Genomic DNA, 23,797 nt, shown 5'->3' on the forward strand with positions numbered 1-23,797 from the left:
TTTTGAACTCAAACAGTTTTATTTCATGTTTTCTTGCAGGCTTTCTGCAAAGTAGCTTCCTTTGAAAGAAGAGAGAAAGAAGGGGTTCTCGGGAATACCAAATTAAAAACGTGAGCCGAACTAAACATGCCATCCACATGCTGATAGGAATTGAACACACATTCATCCATACGGGCACTCTGCAGCAGACTGGACCAGTGTTTCAACGCAAATTCCAGCCCCCAGAGAACTACATGGTTTAGAGATTTCACAGTATGACTTTTCCCCCTGTAACCCGGGGGAAAAAAACCCAAACTGGTTAACTGACCAAGTTCTTAGCTACTCTGTCCGTCAGCGTTCTGAGACATCAGAAAAGACTGGACCACTTCTTCAGTGGACTGAGGGCTGGTGCTTACATCCTCCAGAGCATCCGTGACTGAGAACTGCCGGTCCCGCAACCGGTTCCAATTGGCCAAAATATTGTGGTATTCAAAAACTTTCTCGTAATTGCCAATGGAATTGTACAGTTTAATGAGACCTCTGTAATCGTATTCAAGTCCACTGTATCCTTCACCAAAAAGCTTCTTCCCTAAAGAAATCCAAAAGAAAACAAAATTCAAAGGTAATCCACCCGTATGTTGCATCTTATTTTTCATGCCATTTTTACCAACAACATGAACTTTTTTTTTTGTTATGGCAAATCATCACGTTTTTATGCATTAAATCAGGACACAAAGAACACAAAAGCTTCCTGGAGGATGGTTTGAGTTCTGCCTTCTCCCTCCAGGGTCTTGTAACCTGTCCTCAAGGACTCTACAATCAGATCATTAATTGCACCACAGCTCTACACACATTAAAAAAAAAAAAAAAAACAAACTATCAGTCATGTAACGAAGGCAGCCACCTCGTGTCCCAATTTCACTCCAAATTCTATTTAATGGGGAAGTTGTTTTTCGGTTTTCTACCTTAAAATCATAAATTCTTCTATAACACACTGTACAGAACTGTATAAACAGTCTCAAAATTGAGCTACAGTGTGGCCCAAAGATGCATTTGATTTGGAATTCTAAGTTCACTGCAGATGATAACAGGCAAGGAAAATACTTAATGAGAGTATAGTCAGGCTGATGGGCACAACAGGTTTCCATTTCTTTCAAAATTGAACTACATTCTGCACTTCAGTTCTAGCCACAACTGCAAAATGTATTCTAATTACTAACACCCCAGCTTTTAAAGCAGTTGTTCCCAGATGCTCTCAGGAGTGAATTCTGAGGGAGCACTAAAAATAACACAACTCCAGAATTCAGTCCCCAGGAGAAAATTCCAGAAAAAGCACGATATTTATTTTGTATGTATTTTCAATCTAAACATCTTGCATTAAGTTATCTACTCAAAACTGTAACAAGCTTTTTAACAATGCTTCCTGTAGTATTAAAACCGCTATATAGCCCCAGGTCAGCAAAATCACCTACCAATGGCTATGGATCTCAAATAAAGCTTTTCAGCGTTTTCGTATTGATTCATGTCGTAGTTATAGAGAGAAGCCAAGTGACCCACAGACAGGGCAACTTCATAATCTTCTTGACCTAGAAGCTGCTCCTTAATCTGAATCGCCTTGATGTGCATTTCTTCTGCTTCCTGTGAGGATCAAATTCACAGAGTCAGACACCACTCGTCACGCCATAAAAACCAGGGAAAAAAGGAAGGTTTAAAGAAACGTAACTATGTAGTGGCTAAATATTCTGTAGTATTTTGTGAAAGGCAGAAAGTAAGAAAACCGAAACCAAATCTACGAACTGAAGTTCTGAATTGTCAACATTGAAAATCATCATTTGCTGTGACAGATGTGTAGATGTCACACAGATTTTAAGTTAAGACCTTTACACCAACATAATCTCACCTTAAACTTTCTCATGGACTGATACAGTCTCCCAAGGTTGCCGTAGTGTTTTGCTGTTTGTACATTAAACTCCCCAAAGGCTTTTTTAGCCAACTGGAGCGAGGACAGGTGTAAATCATGAGCTTCCTGAAGTAACCTCTGCTCCGTCTCCTTGTTGTGACAGTCTATTGCAATCTCCTCTAGGATAAGTGCTGAGGAGAGAAAAACCCAACGTTACTGTGTTCCAAACATGAGATGTCAACTGTAGGGAGCAAAAAGCCAACTATCCAAGACATCAAATCATTTGTGTTCATTACAAACTGTTTTCAAACAGGTGCAACAGCTATCAAGCTCCCTACATGTGTTTTTATATTCTGTATTTTACTTCCTCACCCCAAGTCTTCCAGTTAAGTTTTAAAGAAGTTATTTTGTGTGCTGAGAGAAAACACTGAGAACTACACATATTCTGGAGTGACCTCCATTAGAAAAAAAGAAAAAACCAACTCAAGTTGTTAGGGAACGGGATAAAAAGATCTGAACGAGGGATTTCAAACGGTCCCAGCAGCGCGATGGAGGATCCCACCTTTAACCCTCTTGGAAGATGCCAAGAGAAGATGATCTTCTGGGAGAATGTGAGTTATGATGCCAATAGCACGTTCAGCATGGAACCTGAAAGAGTTTAAATAAAAAATTCAAGACTCACATATTTAAGTTAGTAGCTGATTGATAAAATATGTGAAACCTTAATGCAATAAACAGATGCATTTACATTCCAGTTGGAAAATCTGTATATTTAAGAACACTTTTCTCCATTTACAGTACTAAATTTGCTGCCAGTACCTGCACAACTATACTCACAGCGCATTGTCAAATTTTCCAGAGCTGTACTGGTGAACATATGAAGAATAAGCCAAGTCTTCATGAGCTGTAGCTACATGGATGTTTTTACCTCCAAATACTGACTGCCGGATATCAAGAGCTGTCTGAAAGAGTTTCAAGAACACCATTTTATCAGTTAGTACAGGAAAAAACCAAACCAAACCAAATTAATCTCTCTCTCTGCTAAAAAGGGGGTGGTGGGGTGAAATCTATTGGCTCTGAAATTCTGTAGGTCTATACCTATGTACTTGAGGTAGTAACATAAAAGCCACGTAAGAGTCGGGGAAAGAAAAACAAAAGACAGACCCCATAGTTGGGGGGGGGTGGCTTTTTCTTAAGAACCAGCATTGCAGTAATTAAGTCAACTCTTGTCTCTCTCTGTGTGTGAATTTCAGTGGAAACATTTGAGAGATTATGGATTTCAAGAGAAAGAGCAGATGGCCACCGAGCCCTGTGCGTACCTGATAGATCGCAACCGACTGGCAAATATTGTCTACATTGAGCAAGTAAAATCCATAGTCTAGTAGCGTATCAGAATATTTGGGGTGCTTGGCTCCAAAATGCTCCCTGCAGAAACACACTTATATTACAAATTGAGGCAAGTCAAGCATAATTTTAAAAGGTTGGGGTTTTTTTTGGAATGCTACTTACCGGGCAAGGTATACTGCGTGTTTTATCAGCTGTTCGGCCTTCTTAAACTCACGTTTTACAACACAAGCCTAAACAGGTTAAGTGAAGCACATGAAAAGGGGTACACTCAGAACCTGCCTCCTCCAGATACCGGCCCTGTTGCTAACTACTGCTTTTAATATCAAAATACCATGGTGGTTACTAAAGGACTTTTCAGTTATTTAAGAAAAGCTTCACAGATAACATTAATAAACTTGTATTTTACTCTACCATAGGACGGTACCTAGTCTAGATGAACCGGGAACAGCCCCTTCTGACGGGATGCTCTCGGGTTAACTGTCGTGATGGTCACTTGAGCAGCTGTAACTCAGTTTCAGGAAAAAAGGGGAAAAAAACCCTCACAGTTCTGAGACTGAGGTGGGGTAACTAAACCACAACTAACGAGTTATGAGGCTCAAAAAAGAGCCTGGTCACCCACATCTCCTGGAGGTGCTACCTATCCGCACCCACTCCTGGGAGTAATTTAGTTACAAAGGAAATGCTGGAGATTTTGAATTCACCTTGGAAGCTTGTCGTAGAACGTCCACTACTACTTTGACAGGCAGGCCAACTGTGATCTCCTTCATAGCTTCTATGCACCACTTGTAAGCCTGTTGATCAAAGAGTTACCAACATAAAGAAGTCGAAACTTCACTGTATTGCAACATTAAAAAAATATTACTTGTCTCTCAAAAGTAAACTCGTCATTTACACTAGAAAATTTTAAAAATTCTCTTTAATTGCTTCTGTGTAATGTAACTTGTTCAGCTAAGTCTTAAAAGACAAACTTAAAAAGCCCTCTTAAAGTTAATACTGGATGCTAAGTATTTTACACTAGCCTAAGGTATGTATTATTACAATGGCTTTTACAGCTAAAAAAGAGTATTTTATAATCTTTAAGTAATTCTCACAACTCCGATTGTGTAGCACAGCTTCCTGGTCAGAAAGACTGCAGTTTATACAGCAGTTACACTTAGGTCACAGGTTTTTATAAAGTAGGTGCCAAGAATTGTTACCTGTGTTCTGCTATTCATTTTTACCTATTAAAAATAAGCTTTTAATAATATCTCATTTACAGATTGGTAGTATGTGTTGGTTATCTATCACACATCGTTTCTTAATGTTGGTCAAAGTACCACTAAGAGCTTGCAGACTAACTCAGAACAATGCATAGAAAGAAAAGCAGATAAACGTCACACAGGTACCAGAGACCAGGACCTGTAACTAGAAAGATAATGTGAATAATGAGCCAGTCGTGGAACGTCCTGAGAGATTCCACAACCAGTTTTCTGAGGGAAAACAAACCCCAAAATCCCACTCACCTCATCGTAGTGGCTCTTGGCAAAGAGCAGCGCGCAGAGCTCCCCGTAGAGCGCGGCTTTGTTCGCTTGCTGGCCGTGCTTTGCCAGTTTGTCCATGTAAGACTGAGCGAGTTTGAATGTTTCTTCTCCCAAGTGATATTTACAGTTACCGTTTCGAACATGCAGCAGCCTTAGGAAGATATAAAAAGATCTGGTCTCTGAATAAAGCATTTCAATACACAGTAGAACCAGGGATCTGCAATTTGGTGTTATCCTCACAACAGAACTGGTCTGTCATCCCAAGAAAACTGCACTGTCTGAACTCAGCAACACACGAGAACTAGTCACAGAATTTTGTTTCAGTGCAGCACGCTGTCTCTTGCACGGCAAGTATTTGTACTGTTGGAGATGTCAAATGATTTTACGTACCGATGCAGTTTTACATATCCAGTGTCTCAACCACTTTGGTGTGGTGGCTTTGTATTATTTCTCATAAAATCCATTCTTCTCAATGCTGATAAAATTCTGTTTCCAAACCCTTGTAATATACAGTTTTCAATCCCTTCTACCTCCTTTCCAAGGTACGGTAAGCTAAAAGAGACACTAAGCACAGACACGGGCAGCTTCTGTGCATCTCTGCACTTTTTCCTCAAACCCTCAGTACAGTCCTTCCAAGTTGGGATTTTCTGATTTGTGGGGGGCATCTTCACAAGAGACTCAATCACATCCAGCACCAGCTTAGCACCACCAGACAATACTATTTTGTTGACCCAGTTCACAACAACTCTAAAAGCCCTCTCCCTACCCCTGCCCTTCCATCTGAAGGATTCACAGAAGCTTCACAAAATGACAGCCAAACACAGACAAACACCCAGCACTACTGGAACATACTTGTTTCTCTAGAGAAGTAACAACTTCAGCTTCTGGCATCTATTTAAAACAAAAGAAGGTTTTTTCCTAAGTGTAAGCTGATGCTTATTTACTTTAAAGAGATACATTAGAAATGTGTGTGTTATCATATTACAAGCCTGAAGGGCAGAACTATATTCCTACCCATCGCGGGCTAAGGAGAGACAGCTGGTCCTTCACTATTCCAAACGCCTGCCATTTAGCACACATGAAATTGGGGTAAATTAACCTCATTGTCCCTCCTGGAAATCTGTTATTAGACACTGAGTAACAGGGACTGAAAATCACCAGGCAAGCCTTTGCAAATCAGGAGGATGGCATAAAACGGGAAGAGAAAAAGTTAAACAGAACATAAGGCTGGATTGCAGAGAGGCTGCAACTCTGAAAATGTGAGCTAATGTACAGGTACAGCACTTTATACCTTTTATGATGCATTTAAATAGATCTTCCAATAAACTGTCAAGAGGAAAGGAAGGAACAGTGAGGTTTTTGATCAAATGTTTCTCTAAACCCAAGGAGAGATTTAGAAGTTGTTGTAGCCGTTCCCCCGCAGCAGCAAAGTCACCCAAGTCTGTTCTGTACATCCAGCCTCCTCCTACACTTTCCTATTGAAATGTATCATGAAATTCAAACACCAACAAGAAAGAAAATAAAATTCCCATTTTCCCAAGAAGGGAGTGGCAGGCAAGCACACAGCAGACGTGTATTAGCCAGGCAGAGAGAAGATCAAAAGACCTTCAAAAAAACCCCTGAAATGAGCTACATAAACACCAGCTTTCCAATGAGAAACACAGCGACACAGCTCAGGAACAGAAAGAAAAAAGCAACAGCCATATTTTTCCTTAAATAAGGTCTAAGAACTACACATGATGCAGAAGTGCGTTGAGCTCTTGGTCACAGGCAGCAGAAAACTATCCAACATTCACGCAACAAGAGACAGGAATTTTTAAAAAACTATAGAGAAAAACTAAGCAATTACAGTTATCCTAAAGAGGGAAATCACTTTGCCTACACCATTCAAGTGGAAGCTGCTATGCAACATCAAAAATACAAACCCCAAATCCCATGTAATGGTCTAAGCCAGAACGGACAGCACTGCAATTGAGATAAGCGCCCGGCAGAGATAATATCCAGTATCTGGATGCTTCAGTGATAGTGTCTAAAAGCAAATAAATCAACCAAAAACCCAAGCTAAACCTAACCCAATCCTCTAAGATAAGCAGAGTTGATGTGATCCAGTTTTGAGTAACAAAAAAATCTTTTATTAAGCCAAAGGAATTCTAGAAGATAAAGCCAAGAGGAAGAATGAATGCCCTAGGACATTTATGCTAATAGCTCTGGATTGTCTTTGATGTCTGCAACAGCAGCTTTTGGGGAATAACTTGTCCCTCACCCAAAAAAAACCCCATAATTCTCCAGGAACATACAGACACAGCAAACACAACGTTACACAGCAGCTTAGGAAGTCAAAAAACATCGGAAAAAAACCTAAGAATCAGCAAAATGGGAAATAATGAAGTGGGAGACCCATGTATTTGTATTATGTATTTGTGCCTTATTGTTTAACATATAATAATGAAAGCAAATCAAAAGGAGCACAACACATGCAGGAACGTAGTATCCAAGTTTGTAGAAATCTCAAGTCTTCTCATTTTCTCAAGTTTCTCCATATAATTTACTAATGCTAGTACAAAGAAACACTCAATTATGTCTAAAAAACACAAAACTTTCTACGTTTTTAAACTGCATTATATTAGTAATGCAATGTACTAAACTCCAGAGATTAGACTTTCTAGCTTGTAGAATAAGAGCAACCAGGTTTGGGGTTTTTTTGTATTTTCAAAGGCTGGACTTAAATTTTGTTCTCTTAAAACTACACCTAACTCCAGTGCAAGCACAGTGGTAAGAACAAGACATTCCCCAGCAGGGATTAGATGGTAACAACAAAAAGTTTATCCTATGGCCTCACGACTTTGAAGCTGAGCACAATTACAGTGTGGGCTGGACACTGCTGCCCAGCAGACACAGTCACCTTTTTTCCCTTTATCTTTTTTTTTTTCCTCTCCTCTATTTGGAGAAGGTGAGGGAGTCTATTTTTAAGGCTCCTTCTCCAGCTCACCAAACAGCCCGAGGCAACTAGGGAACTTTTTTTAGATTAACTAGAAGGCAAAGGCCCAAGTCCTCCCAGTGGCGCGATACCCACTACTCCCAGCTCTGGAAGGTGGGGACACGCGCCCAATCTTCTCCTGGCATCACCCCATTTCTGGAGCGTGAGCTGGCAGGGCAGAACAAGGCAGAGCAGCGACCGCTGCCACAGCCCGCTGGTTGGCACAGAAAATAAGCAGCTCCTGGCAAAGCCTATTTACTCTTCGTATTTGCCCAACCATAAACAAGATGCAGGGGTTTTTGGGAGCAGTTTTCCAAAACAAGAACATTAAAGGGAGCATCTGAAGCTTGATGGCTCCAAGGCAGTTGGTAGCATATTACATTAACGTGCATTTCACAGCAAGACAGAGAGGAATTAAAGGTGAGCTCACCTTACACAACATTCTACAGCACGAAACCAGTGAAGGATTTCATCGTGAAGGGTGCACAACTGAAGGCAGGAAAGAAATACCTTCTCAGCATCACTGTACCAGCCTGCATCTGATAGGAAACCCCCTGGAATAAAAAACAAGAACAAACAAATTTGAACAGCAAAACACCTTCTTAAGAAAAAAAGGGTTTGCTCAAGTCTTTTAAGACAACTTATTGCCTAGAACTGCATGCTACACAAGGGAATCCTGGCAAGTTTAAACCATCCGGTTCTGAACTGAAAAGGATAAAATAATAAGAGTAGAAGAATTGTCCTTCAGTTGAGGGTGACTTTTTGGTATTACATAGTTTTCCTACAGTTATCTGTCAAGAAATACTGACCAATACTCAGGTTACGCAAAGTCTTAATGTTAAGCACCACATTTGCTGACAAATTGCGTATCTAAAACATCTGTAATAGCGAAGACATGCCTATATTTTCTTAGATATTAAAATCCAAGATATTTTTCTTAAAACACCACATAGCTTTCTAAAAAATTACATTCCAAAAAACACACATGTTCTTTGAAAAGAAATCACAGACATGAACGTAAAAAGAAATTGCATTAGCTTAACTGAAACCAGCATGAAAGAAAGTATCATATGTTAAACAGTCTATGGTCACCAGTTACCTAAAACAAAACCAATCTGGATTGCTTTTTCTTTTACAGCAGAATCCGACTCTGCTATGTAGGAGCACCGTCTACTGAAAGAATAGGCCAGTACGGAAGCAACTTTTACTCCATGGTCCATCAAAGCCTGAAAACAGTGATGAAGCAGATGTCTGAAACAAAAGAGAACAGAATTTGATTACACACGAAGTTTTTAAAACACTGCAGTCAGTTGGCTCGAATGCCATGAATTCAAATGAGTAGTGATTCAGAGAAATAACTCCAACCCTCTCTCAAAGCAAACTCAGATGAATACGAGTGTAATTGTCAGTCTCGAGGCTAATGGAATACAGTTGTTGGATTATCCAACAAATAAAGTGAGTGTACACAAAGTTCTCTACCAGGACTCCCTCCAGTGTAAGCAAAACACAATCTACCCACACAGTATTAAAACTGGAAAACAATGTTTTAGCTAAAGCTAAGTGGGCTAGTAAGACCAAGAAAATTAGAGACATCTTCCAAATTCAAAACCTAGATCAAGAGGTTAAGAGCCGAAATGAGAACTATCAGTATATTCAGATACTTACCTTTTATCTAAAGCTCGTAGCACCTTTGCAAAAACTTCTAGTTCACAAAATTCACTACCCAGCTGACATAAGCGGCCCTGTTGGTAAAGCTGAAAACAAGAACACAAATATATTTAAAAATTGAAGACTGGGAGCTCTTCTGGGAAATTTAGCTTAATATTTAAGATGACTTACGATGAAATCTAGACTTCAAAGTATTGCAATACAGCAGACTGAGTAATAGTTCCACTATCTCCCCACAGGAACACAGCTTCAGTGTTTCAAAACAGAGCATGCAAGCTATGAGAGCTCCGTAGGTGCTTTCAAGCTGGTTTTATCTACAAATGTATTTTCAAGTATCTGCTATGTCCACCTGCATCATAAAACACTGCAACACCTAAGCTAAAAAGCCGAGATGAAACCAAAAAATCTCCTGAAGTTAGCAAAAAATACAATTAATAGCTTACTTAATACCAAATGTTTTAAAAATATTTTTAAATGACACAGACCCTTCACATACAGCAGTACCAATCGATTTTATATTATATATAAATATATAAATATATAAATAAAGCCCAAATCCACATGTCCTGCAATGGGTGACTCACCGATTCCCAGAGCCCTGACCCATTAATATCCACGCGTACACAAGCGATTCCTGCACAAGTGAACAGGAACACTCAGGCAAATCCGTTCACACATTTATTCAAAGCACCGGCCCGTTTTATGCCCCAAATTGATTTGTGTCTGCAACTAAGTAAATACATCAGTCGACTCGCTGATAAAAAACAAAACACAGAGACAGTTCTTTATGCAATGCATGGTGAAGTTGCAGAACTATCTGCCACATTATGCTATAAATACTAAGAATTTACATAGCTACAAAAGTGATTGTACAAATATGTCAAAAATCCATTGCGGGCTATTAATTCCTGATATCTTGAGGGCCCTAAACCACATATGTACCATTGCCAGCCCCTGTCAGAGGCACAGGACTGTCACAGTGCGACCGTTTGTTATTTTAGGTGTTTCAGAAAAAAAAGCAAACCAAACAAAATCAAACCAATCCATAAATTTTAGTATTTCTCTCCGTTTTAATAATTTCTTAAAAAACCTTGTATTGATAAGCAGCTTGTGTCTGGTTCACCTTTTTCTCCACAAACCCTGGAAGCAGCTGAATTAGTATTCCAAACAAAGCACGCGAGAACATCTCCTCCAGCCAGGGACGTAGTTTTAGTCAGCTTTTCTTATAAAAGCACATGACACTGATTCTACAGCACAGCAAGTTTGTTATTTTAGCAGCAGAACCTACAAAAAAAAACTTCAAAAATACTTTGACCTAAAAATGTCAATTGCCAGAAATGAATGTTTTCCTTTTAGTCATCTATTTTGTTGTGGGGGGGGGGAAAAAAAAAAAGGAAATATTTTAAAAAGCAGTGCAAGTTTGCATGCAAAGTTACTCCTCGGATAAAACAGCCCCTGTCCCTGGACTTGAAAGGGATAAGAATTTCTTCTGAAGCTATATTCGCTCTGGCAGGGAAAGAACAGCCAGTCTGATGTATTTACAAACTACAGCCACAGCTAAGAGTTCTCATTTTCTTCAACACAGCTGTCTAACAGTAACTCTGCTAAAACCTAACACAGATTTTCCGCAAAAAGAAAAAAAGAGAGGATTAAATCTCATCTAGTAGTCCATGTCCAGAGCTGAAGATGGACATCTTATCAACAGTTGTTAAGACCCTCAATTTTGAGACATCAGTTATTTGAGGCACATGCGACGTTTGGCTCATGGCGCAAAGGCCCAGGCCTGGACCTGCACATCTCTCAGCCCAAATCAAAGGTGAACACTCACACCATTCTGGCACACAGGAAAAACCCAGCCAGAAATACAGTATCCCTGACACGTTTACCACACTACTCACCCCTTCCCATGACATTTGCAAACATTTTGAAGGAACTCACTCAGCTGGAAGTCCCTTGGAACTGTTGTAGCCATTACAGCAATATTTTCAAACAAAATCCGACGTGGAAATAGTGAGGGAATATGTGTCAAACTGTGAAGCAATTCCAGGAGACTCAGTAATGCTCGTTTGTCCATTGAGAAGCAGTTGCAAGCACTGAAGAAATGGTTCTCTTGTTAAAGCTCCAGAGACACAAAATTCCTGATCACAAGCCTTGCTACATAACACAAAAAAACCCCAAACATAGTGATTCAAGGAAAACATGCCCTAGCAAGAACAGCAGAGGTTTGGACTCCTGAAGAACTATTCTTAAGAAACAAATGTCTTTCAGACATGAACTTAACCTATCTGGAGATTGACAGAGATTGATTTTTCTACAGAAAAATTAATAAAAGCCTACAATATGACTTCCAATTTCACCAGCTCACATTGACATATTAATTCTGGTTCTGAAGACAGGAACAAAGGTATAAGTTTTATATATATATGTGTGTGTGTGTGTGTGTGTGTGTGTGTGTGTGTGTGTGTAATATTACACACAATCAAACTCTTTAGCATAACTGTGAGAAAAATCACCTTGATCCTCCTTCAGGATCTAAGGCTTAATATTTAACTCGTAACACATCCACCTAAACATTCAAAAGCTACATTATAGCAGTGTCCTCAACTAAAGACACAACATTAACTTGTAACTTATCTATTATATCATCATGCACATGTAATTCTCTTAAAGTCCTGGTCAGATTTCCGTCTCTGAACAGACTAAGCTGAGCTCTCACTGCTTCCTAGCAAAGCCCTGAAAATAAAGACAAAGATCTGTTGAACTGCTGGCAAAAGCAAAGCCCTAACACAAGGGAAAAATCTATATCATATTTGTATCACCAGCATTCCGGCCTGTTCCACCATGTACAAGCAAAAGAAAAGAGACTTTTTCTAAAGCTAATGAAAAAATAACAACAATGTAAAAAAAAAGATATTACATATTAAAGCAGCTGGAGATTAATTCTAACCAGTTGTAAAAGGACCCTCTAGAAGAGGAAGTGTAGCATACGTAATTTGAAAAATATGCTCCTATTGCTCCAGTTTGGAAGAGGATTGAAAAATAAATACGGGTATTTCATTAAACATTAGAGAGACAAGGAATGCCAAGGAGGTCCCCAGCATGTTTAATAATGTCTAATAATGTAATGTGGAATATCATGCCAAATTTGCAAAGGACTGTATACTTAATCAAAGACCAGTATTTCGGAAAAAAGTTGGCTGTAACCCAAATCTTCCTTCCCTATTTAACAAAGGAGGAAAACATTTCTGGAGAGTCCACAGTGCACAGAATCAATCTGTTGACCAATGACTCATTATAGACAGAGCTGGGGAGGGGAGCAGAATAGCCTTAGAAAATCATCAGCTAGAAATTCAGGTACATTTGATTCTTTTAAAATCAATTTCAGAACCACCTACAAAGCCTCTAGACAAGCACTAGTTCTAATGGATACTGTTTAGGGCATTAGAAAACCCGAACTTTACAGCTCTTTGAAAACACACTGCCTGATCTTTACGAACCTCAATCAAATAAATAATCGAGGAAAAAACCAAACAAACAACCCCCTCACAAAAAAACCCCAAACAAATACAAACCCAACGGCAACCTTATTGAATGAGCCTAACTTCAGAGACAACTTTTGGAGCTACTGCTTTCACACACTTCACACCCTCACACCCACTCTGCTTTCTGAACCATATCAGCAAAGCTGTGTCACATCTACGGGTCTAGGACAAGGGACACGCAGCCTGAGCCTCTGTCACACACGTGCGGTTCTCCAAAGCGATAAGTGGGGAAACTCAGTTTGCTTTGAAGTTAAATCAGTACAAAGGAAATGAAGTGGAAATATTGTTTCAGCAATAACAAGAAACAAAAAGAACAAAACACAGAAACCCCACACAAAACAATACAAACCGAGTAATATGAGTTAGGAGAATGGTAAGCAAAGGCAAGAAGTTTCGAACCAGTAAAGACAACAAGGAAAGAAGGTTCAGTTCTAGTCTAAATTTAGACTATAAAAACATGGCACGTATTAAAATAAAGAGTAATAATAACTGGAAAAACTCATGAAGCAGTGGTTCTCACTGTGAGGCTTTAATTTAAAAAGGTGATACGAGGATATGATTTAATTCAAGCAGGACTTAGCGAAGTCTGACCACACACACCACTCTGGACGTTGAATCCAATGATGGGAACGGTTGTACGTGTGTCTGTGCACACATGAAGACATCAGGATCATTTCCCACATATACATTTAATTTGTGACCCCCTAAAATACAGCAGCATGAAAATAATTAAGTCTTTGGGACGTTCCTCCAAAGAACAGAACACAACCCCTGTGCTCTGGGATTTGTGCCTCCCTCAGACACTGCTTATGACCTTGTTTCTACTCCTCTAGTCAGGACACCTCCAAACTAAAGCAGCACAGCCACACTTCATGGGTAGTTTATCCTTTCCACCCTCATCAAACACCCAGGAGACTGAAACCTTGGGACAAGTGCTAGTTTTATTCTAATCTTCTAGAAATTATGCTTATGATGATTCTTCATCAGTAAAACCAATCTCTGCTGCAATGCAGAGAATGAACATTGTATTGCTTGGTGTGAACAGTCAGCAAATTCCTGTTTATTCATTTGGTTTGGTTCAAAGAACACCTCAATGCGATATAAGAGCTTTTCTTAGCCATGCTTCTTGTTTTTGATGAGGAGAATACAGTGAGAAGACACAATAGTGCAGTTACGCTCGTTATTATAGAAGTTGGAGCTACCAGGATCTAAACTCAAAGTCTGCTATTTTTATTCTCATCAAGGTAGGAGCACTTCAGAAGTTTCATCCACCACTTCAAATAGAAAGCATGACAACAACCTCCTGGATTTTGCCTAAAACTTTTAATGCAAAACAAGTGAGCATAGTGCAATTACTAAAGGTTACAGGTCTGCACTAAATAGTGAACCTAACTAGTCTTACTAGGAAACAACACAACCAGGATATACATAAACCCAGCAACACAAAAAGGAAACAAAATATGATATGTTTGCACATTTATATTTTTTCCCCTAGATGCAGGTGTTCCTTGTAACAATACTAGTTATTAATCTCTTCAAAATACAGCTGTGATAAGACATTTAAATACTTTTTTAGCACAAACATACCTTGAAGATTTCCAGGATACCCCTACAAGCATTCGGCTCTGCCTCTATTATTTTTTATTATATAATGGTTGCAAGGAAAAGTCAAACACCACTTGAAAAAATTCAGTAAGACCCTGCTGGACCATTACAGGTTTGCTGTCTTACTATGACGACAATTATTTGATATTGCCTTTTTTTAAGCTTTAGTCAATGTTTAAGAATGCTACAGAAGGATAAATACGCTCAGCATTAGGAACCCGCCTGCTCCTGTCACCTTGCAGCAGAACCTATTTCTTACCAAGTCCACAACAAAGAACATTCTGCAGCTATCCCAGGTTTGATTCCTTGTTGTTAACTACAAACATACAGGTTTATAGGGCACGGCCTAGAAGTTAACAGTCCTGGAATACGCAAAATTAAAAGTAATTGGATCTGTTAAGGAATGGGAAATAAAGGCAATATATTACGACGATAGAGCCAAACATTGGATTAGATAGTACCCTGGGGGGGGGAAAACAAACAAACACCAAAGCCCGCAAACATCAAAGACCAAGATCCTCTGCTTGCATTTCCCGCTCTGTTAAATAACAGCACACGAGCTATCTCCGCTGTCCTATCTGTGTCCTGCCTACAACTGACCTGAACACACTGGCAAATTGGGTGTTAAGTTCCAGTGTTCATACCAACAAATATGACAAAAGAAGTTGTGTACGGCCACAGCTAATTAACATCTATATATCAAAATAAAGTTTGATACTACCTTTTATTTTTTTGCAAAATCAGTGGTACTTTCTCCTGTATCACAAACCATTACTTACAAGTCAGCTGTGAAAGACTAGAAACATTGTTATTCCTTTTAATGACAGAAAGAAAATTGTTCTCTTTTTCAAGGTCTAAATGCAAGTACATTCATACAAATCCTCAATTACACACACTTCAGCTGTATTTAAAGAATAAGACTTTTCCGTATGATACTAGCAACTGACATCCCCTCAGTACAGCAGCAAGAACCACAACCACGTAGTCAGAATAAAGAATTAGAAGTCTTCTAGTTTGTCTTGCTTTAAACACTGTTATTGACTTTAGAAATTCTATTTCTGCTTTAAAGAATTTGATGGTGAGGATGTATTGAACCTAGCTCACCAACCTGAAACAGTATTTAACAGCCATATGGTTTTGAAAATACTGTGTCCAGAACCAACACAAGCACCACACACAAGAGGACTGTCCATAGGTGTGACGCTGTCCTCGTTCTAACCCAATTCAGCGATGTCATTTGTATTGCTGTAGCTATCCGAACACCAAAATCAAGAACCAGCCACCGCGTGTTATATAGGTATATAGAAAAATGCAAACATTGCAATCTGTGCTGGACTTCAAGGCACCCATTGCAGGCAGACATCTCTGTATACAGAACAGCCCTTAGTAAGGGCTGAGGAGTTCCTTTCAGTACCCATCCAAGGTTTAGTTACAGTTATGGACAAGCTAATTTGAATGTGACTATTAAAGAGGACAAATTCTTCTGCTACACAGAAAAGATATATAAAAAAAAAGAAAGTAGTGAAGACATGGAGGACCAGCCTACCATCGACAGCAAGGAGAAAGTACTCACTGCACCACATAGCCTGGTTTTATTTATTCTGTATGTGGACATCTCATAGATGTGTATTTGTAGGAGGAATATAGGTGCACCTTACACATTTCAGATTATCAAAGACTGGTCTGCTGTAAGACACAGAAATAATAGGAAAAGCAATGCAAATTACTGTCATTAATAAAAGTTATACTGGCTAGTGACTGGTACAACAGAAACATTACTTTGAAGACAAGTACTTTGCATGTTTATTATCAACTGCCCAACGAGACAGCATACCAATGCACACACAAACAGATCAGAAAGTCTCTTTAGAAGATATATTGCTGGTTCTTATTTCATTATGAAACAACTCCATATGAATCTGATTCATTGCAACCATTCAAGAATGCTAATAAAAGGATAAGTCAATGATCTATTAAGCTTACCTACAGATAAGTTTTTAAACAATCTAGGAATAACATATGCTTAGATATTCCTATGATTAGAAGGAGTTTTTGTTTTTATGCTTTTGAAAGCCACAGAGTTTCATCCTTTCATCTGAATGAACATCAGGACAGGCCAAGAAAGTTTATTTGTCCATGGTCATATCTACTAACAGTTAAAAATAAACCTCAAAATATTCTTCCACATTGTTAGTTCCACATCTTTAGTCTTTTTCTGATGACTGCCATATGTTAACCACATCGTTATCTGTGAGCATGCCCATATGTGCTAGAAATGGGGTTCCACACTTCCCAGCCCATAAAGCAGACAAGTAATATCCAGTACACAAAAAATGGAAAGCCTGTTTCAATGCTGTAGAAACAATTTCTCTGTCTCTAGGGAAGATCAGCCTTCCTTATAAATACTATTATTCTGTACACACGTAGAGGCCACTAGCCCCGATTCATAAAAATTCATTTAAAGAATTAATTTGTCTAGCACATCTTAGAATTTTAGCAATTTACAACAGAGGAAAGAATGGGTTATCCCCATCTTTCTGTTGTTTGGTTGGGTTTTTTTTAACATATTGTTTCTCTCCTGAGGAATGCACATTTCCAGCCACTCCTGTACATGGATGAAATGCCTATTTAATGGACAAAAGAAATTAACGGACCATCTCAGCGTACCTTTTACTCCGACTCTGGGTATTTTAGAGGCAGCTCAATGAGAAATTCCCTTTTCTAGAAAGAATGATTTAACACTAATAAACTATCTCATTAAATGAGCCTCAAATCTTTTTTCATCTGGTTCCTACCAGACTATTAAAGAAGGTATAAGAGCATAGCAAGCTCTTCTCCTTCCACCACTTACATCACCTTCTCCAATACATTAAAAAAAAAAAAAGAACGGGGAAAAGGAAAAAACCGTATCTCCCAGCACAGACAGCTCGGTCTCCCCCTGCCGCCTCTCCGGCTCCAACGGCGGGGAGGCCCCTTCCCCTCCCGGGCCCGAGCCCCAAGAACGGGCCCCTTCTCCGCGTCCTCCCAACGGGGCTCCCCCGCCTTCCCCCCGCGGCCCCGGGCCAGACGCCCGCGGGTGAGGGGGAGGGAGCTGAGGGGGAAGGAGCCGCGGGCCCCCGGCCCGGGCCGCCCCCCGGAGCCGCCTCTCCTCCAGCCGCAGGCGGCCCCCCACGGGCCCTCCCTCCCCCAGCCCACCCTCCGGGCCCAGGCGGCGGGGCGAGGCCCTGCGCCCCCTCACCCCCCGGGCCGGCCGGGAGCGGAGCTGCCCTCCCGCCGCCTCCTCCAGCCCGCTTCTCCTTCCACCTCACCCAGGCCCAACCGGGCCCGGCCTCGCTCAGCCCCCCCACCCCCCGACACCGCCTCCCCGTACCTTGTAGTACACGTCGAACTGGATGTTCTCGGGCAGCGAGCGAATGTCCCGGCGCCGCGCCCGCCCGTAACTGTCCACCACGGCCGAGATCGCCGTGTTATAGAGCGTCTCGGGCACCCACTCCAGCTCCACCGCCGCCATCTTGGGTGTGCGGAGCCGCCTTCCCCCCCCGCGTGCTCGCCCGACCCGCTCCAGCTCCCGCCCCTCACGCCTCGGGGCTCCGGCCGCCCTGCCCGGGGAGGGACGGGCGGGAACGGCGGGAGATGCGGGGAGCGGTGCGGGGATGGCAGAGGGAAGAAAAGAGGGGAGTAGTTGTCCGCCCGCGCGGAGACTCGAGGGAATGAACGTGAGGCAGAGGGGATGGCTGGGGGCGATAAAGAGCTGTGGGGGTACGGGGTTATATCGAGGGGGCTGAGAGGAAATATGGGGGAGGAGGGTGTGTGGGGATCCCTGTGGGCAGAGGGTGAGGAGCAGTGGTAGAGCGGGCAATGGCCCGGCCTTCAGGTGACCACCATGGCCGGGGCACTGCGGCTCCTCACGGGCCCGGGGCTGCCCAGCCTGGGGGTCCGGTGGCTCCGAGGGGTTTATTTGTGTGGGGGGAGCAGGCTGAGCACCCCCAGCAGCTGAACCAAGGGGGACCTTGAGTGTTCCCCTCACACACTGAGCTCCAGTGACGACCCAGCCCGAGCCTGCTCCTGTGAGTGGAGATGTCAGTACAGCCTCACCTGTGGTAACCAACTGCTAATGTTGGGCCTTCTGTGGCTTTCAGGTGTGTTGGCAGCTCAAGGTGCTAATTACTTGGGAGCCCAGCAGTTGAGGGGGTTTGCTGACGTACCTGAACTGCACCTGCCTCGCCTGGTGTTCCTCCTCGGCTGCCATGTGGTAAAAACACCCTTTTCCCTCCATAAATTAACCTGTGACCCCTCATGGAAACGGCGTTATATTTTGTCAATATCTCGTTATCTTTACCAGGCTGTTTGAGGCATGTTTTTCTTCCTAATTTGCTTTCCGTGTGGGGCTTGCAGACACCGCTAGGAACATATTGCATAGTTCTCGGACACAGATGGTAGACTTTAAGGCAGAAGCAATTAGGATCATTTGGTCTAAACCAGACTCACGAGGTGTGTAGGCCGTGATTTAGCCACCCCAATGCAATACACGCATGGACTCTGAGATTACTACTTGGTGTAGATATTGATATTGCACTAAGTTAATATCCCTCATGTTTGACTGCTCTAGTATGGTCTTGAACAAAACTTCTATTCAGAGGTAGATGTTCTGTGTTTTTCAAACTTTTGATCATAGCATGCATAGAAAAAACCCAAATCCTAGATACACTAACTATACTAGGAAATATTTCTCCTTCTGTCAAGTCTTATTTTGGTTTTCTTAGCTAATATAGGATTGCTACTGTGACTTATTGTTTGTTCTTTTTTATTTTAAAAGTTATAGAATGCAGAGGTTCTGCTGTTTCACTTCAGTGACTGTTTTTAATAATGCTAAATTGTTGCTTTTCCTCCAGCCATTTTATGAGAGGACATTATTCTTTGTCCTTTATTTGCAGAAACAAATGTTATGGGGTGGGAGGGAAGGAATGTGGCATAAACAGACCATGGAAGATTGCTTTGTCTTCCTTTTGCCTATTGGTGTCTCCAGTGGGTTTTTAAAATTATTTTCTGAGATGGTGTGTTTTTTTTCAGTTGAGGCAAGCCAGCTGGTTTCTTTTGGCAATTAGCCCCTCATGATGCAGAGGCTATTTACCCCAGTTACTTTCTGAAGAGCTTGCTTCTGAGGGTCAGAGTTGGAGGCCTATGGAAAGAGGGCAGATAAGGAGCATTCCAGTATGTGAAGGAAAAATAATTTATAATGCATAGACAATGGTAATTCTTGAGCTTATAATGTTCTTATTTTCCTTTAAAATAAAGCAACTAATAAGATTTCAGAAAATAATGGTGAAAGTATACTTTTCAAGATGGTGCTGTGACAGTGGACTTTATCTTCTTGATAAGTTACTACGCCTTGAAAAATTAGGCTACACCTTCTGTTTTCTTGTATCTTTTTTGTAGACAAAACTACAGCGTGCATATTTGAGGAGAAGAAATACATTTATCTATGAAAGAAGGGCATGGTATAAACCCTTTCTGCAGTTTATTATGTTATGCATTTGGTCTGCAGTTCATTTTGGTAGAGCCTGAGGAATAATCTTTATGGCAAAAGTGATTTAATCTCTGGGTAGAAATAAAATTTAGATATGGTAGCATTTGTTATTTATTAGTACTGCATGGGTTGATATATTTATGTATTGAACAACTTGGTGATTTTCTATTGTAGATATGTATTTTGTTTTTAAAGGCATTGTCAGAGAGCTGGTGGAGTCCTCGATTCAGTATCTGTGTGTTGAATGTTGAGATAGTAGATAACTCTTCAAAGTTAGTAGTAAAATAGACTTATAAAAGTCTATTCTCTTAATTGGCTAAACTTAAGAGTATCCTGTTGTTGAATGGATTTTTTTTTTTTTCCCTCAAGCTGTACTGGGAACTTATTAGCAAAATGGCTTTATTCAGTGATGTGCTTTTCACATCCGTAAATTATTTTAATGCAATTACTCATTAATAGTTGCAGATGTTAGAAAATCCTTCTGTCTCTGTTACTTGTTGGCAGAGGTTCTGATGGATATTCTTATCTTTGTTGATATCTTTCTCTTTTCTTTTGCTTTCTTTATATAGGGAAACATTTAAAAGACACTTAGAAACACTGCCTGTGTCTGAAAGTAAAATGGAAATGTATGTTGTTTAGGCAAAAGCATTCAGTCAGTCTGTCTTCTGTAATCTCTGCTTTTGAAGATGCATGTGGGTATCTGAACAACTCACATGTAAAGCGTATGGAGTGCGGTGGTTCTGTACATCTGTGGACCATTGTCGTGGATGGGGATGCAGACAAGCCTAATAACGGGTAAATGTTTAAAGAAAATCTAATCATAGCCTTCTATTATAAAAACTGCCCCTAGAGATCAAATGATCTCTTGGTTGTCAAAATTTTCTCTGTTGAAGTTCATATAGAAGAGATTTTACATCTGCAAAGAAAGATGGTTGTGTAATTTCAATAGAATGTCATTAGAGCCTGATGTTCTGCACCACAGAACCTCCTCAAAATCCTTAAAACAAAACAAAACAAACCCAACCAGATATTGGTATCAAGTTACTATTTCTGGACAACAGTGAATTGCTGGAGTTCACCTCTGCTAGAGGGGGTTGTTCTCGTGAGCATTTCCAAACCTGTATGTGAAATCATGGTTTCATGCCTCACAAGTCAATTTGGTCTGCAAATCACTGCAGAAAGTAGCAGTGTTGTCTTTGTCTCACAATTTTTAACTTTTTTTTTGTCAGAAAGGTGGTGATTAGTGTTTGCGAGCCCTTTCATTGACCTGGTGAGGAGCTGCAATGGGATGTCTGTCTGCAGATGCTCTGCCTTTTGCATGCCTGTCTCAAGCAGTTTTGTAAATGTGGTGTGATAGCATAACTATTGCAATTTCAGAGTCAAAAGAATAAACAGTGCTATATAGTTTGAGAAGTATAGGTGAAAAGTACTAAATAAACACCGCGTCTGTTTCGCAAGAATATAGTTCTAGAAAACATGGATGAAAAAGATCAGATCTGTTTCAGATGCTGCCAGCGCAAGACCATTGTTTGCGTGTTTTCATTAAAGGAATTGTCAAAGAGCAAGACTTGTTTGTGAAATTGATGTGTTCACATAGATGAAGTTCAGTATGAATGTAGTTGAAGATTCAAGCTAACTCATTAATGGGAAACTTAGATTTGTGTCATAATCTGGTATAGTTTAGACTCTTCAGATTAGATGAGAGGTTCTCATTTTGTCATGGTTTAAATGTGGGCCTGTATATGTGAACAGCTTTGTTTTTTTAATTACTATAGCTGGACATACTTAGTGGAAAAACAGCTCTAAGAAAACAAAAAAAACCTGCTGAATTTTCCTGCAATGTGTTTATTTTGAAGTGGGAAGGAAGTGAACTGACATGGATAACATATGAACCTACTATATCTCCTTGATGTGGATATTAAAGGAACCTTGAAAATAGTTTATGGGGAAGTTGTTGGAGGCTTCTAATTTTAAATTCTTAACAGGAAATCATTAAAGTGTAGAGGAGCCAACATAACAGACTGTTGCTCTACAGCAAGAGCTAAATGCAGAGCATTCACATGAACTTGTCAGGTTTTTTTAATGCTGGTATTTTTTTTCTTTCATGTTTACTGCAACTCAGATAAATATGTTTTCATTTTTGTATTCTTCATGTACATCAGTTTAGTAGTCATATTCTGGATGAAATGTTAAAGCAATGCCATTTACAGTCATACCTTGGGGAATATTTAGAAACTGAGATTATATTCTGTCAGACCCAGAGGGTGTTAACTCTGTGCATGGTCAGGTCATGCAGTCATAGAATCACAGGGAAAAACCTTTAAAAATATGGATGATATTCAGTTTTATAGTTGTCTTTTACATGACTCTCTCATGCTCTGAGGCTATTGCCAGGATGACTGACACATTTCACATAGTCTATGCAAGAGAGATAATAACCCTTGGCAGTACCAGCTGGGCTTGTTGGAGCTACTTGGGGGCTGGAGGAAGGAGAAGGATCATTATGTGGCTGGAAGCACTAAGATGTGAAGGTTGGCCACCAAACTCAGCTGAGATGCTTCACACATGCAGAAGGCTTTAATAATGTCAGTTTGCCAAAGCCAGATGTGCAGTATTGCTTTCTGCTGTTCTGTGATTAATAAGGTTGTGCCCAGGTTATGAGCTTTTTATGTATCTGAGCTATAGATAATTTTGTGGTTTTCATCCATCAGACTAAATTAATCATGGCTTTTACAAAACGTAACTTTGTGTTACTTTAGATAAAGCATGCTACTAGAAAAGAGAAGGCAGGTGCTGGCCTCCCAGCACTGGCTTGTGATGTGGAATTAAGCTGTGGTTGAACGTACCTGTGTCAGTTCTTTGGATTGTCTGATGGGAGGGCCGGTAGTGCCTGCGCAGCCTTCGTCCTGCCGCCCCTGCTGAGAAGGAAGACTTGGTTATTCACTTAGTTGAGTGTAGACCTGTAAAATGTTTAATTTCAGATTCACAGGAGGTGTCATTTGAGGAGCGATGTAGCGCATTGGTGCACAACGCTTTCTCTTGGTTCTTCTGTCTCTGCTACAACGTCCCTCTCCTTTCCGCGGTGTTTGAGCTCCAAGCAGTTGACCTTGTGCATCTTGTTCCCCTTTGTGTGCTGCTTTTTCTTCTTTTTACTGTTCAGCCTTTGAGCCTGCAGATAGGTAATCGTCAAAGATACCCTAGTGAGATCGCTGATGGTCATATCTAACAGACTGCATGGTGCGTTAGTGAATGTTAGAAAGTAAAGTAATTCATGGAACTCATGACACTTTTCTTCTGATGTCAGCTAACCTAACAGATTCACTGGGGTTTTAAACTACAGATTAATCTATTCTGGCTAAAGATGAGGTCATTCTTTTTTTCAAAATGTAACTAATTTAATTTAGCTTAAGCCTATTTGAGATTTGGTTTTAGTTTTTGTTTTAACTGTAGTTTAAAAACTTTTCATTCACAAAATAAATTGTGGCCTTTAATTTTGAGACTGAGTAATAATAATGCCTGTACAGCCACACTGAAATGGACTTATTTCAGTAAGTGTTAACCAAAATGAGAGTAAATTATCATCAAGGTCAAGTAAATGTCTGATTGTATTTGGTTTAGAAACATTTAATGTAAAATTACTGTAATGCTTCTTATATTAAAAAAGCTTTTAATTTTGATGAGACAGCCTAACTTCTGTCTCTGAAATAGCTGGGGGACTATGGGCAGTTTCTG

General features: G+C 40.4%; 1 protein-coding gene and 1 long non-coding RNA gene across 2 annotated transcripts; one reads left to right on the forward strand and one right to left on the reverse strand.

The window, feature by feature from the left end:
* Positions 1-18,218, reverse strand: APPBP2 (amyloid beta precursor protein binding protein 2). Its single transcript, XM_065647222.1, has 13 exons — positions 17,909-18,218; positions 9,389-9,477; positions 8,823-8,974; positions 8,154-8,277; positions 4,729-4,897; positions 3,928-4,017; positions 3,389-3,456; positions 3,199-3,304; positions 2,717-2,841; positions 2,442-2,527; positions 1,880-2,070; positions 1,452-1,617; positions 1-568 (listed from the first exon to the last, which is right to left on the reverse strand). The coding sequence occupies exons 1-13, from the start codon at positions 18,047-18,049 to the stop codon at positions 315-317; spliced, it is 1,761 nt and encodes a 586-aa protein (XP_065503294.1). The 5' UTR covers positions 18,050-18,218; the 3' UTR covers positions 1-314.
* A 463-nt stretch (positions 18,219-18,681) lies between these two features.
* On the forward strand, positions 18,682-21,554 carry LOC135995772 (uncharacterized). The gene is made up of 3 exons (XR_010607172.1): positions 18,682-18,790; positions 20,705-20,860; positions 21,295-21,554. It is a non-coding gene; the product is annotated as an uncharacterized LOC135995772 (long non-coding RNA).
* Positions 21,555-23,797: the final 2,243 nt, after the last annotated feature.

The sequence above is a fragment of the Caloenas nicobarica genome, chromosome 17 (genome assembly GCF_036013445.1).
Source record: "Caloenas nicobarica isolate bCalNic1 chromosome 17, bCalNic1.hap1, whole genome shotgun sequence".
NCBI classification, from domain to species: Eukaryota; Metazoa; Chordata; class Aves; order Columbiformes; family Columbidae; genus Caloenas; species Caloenas nicobarica.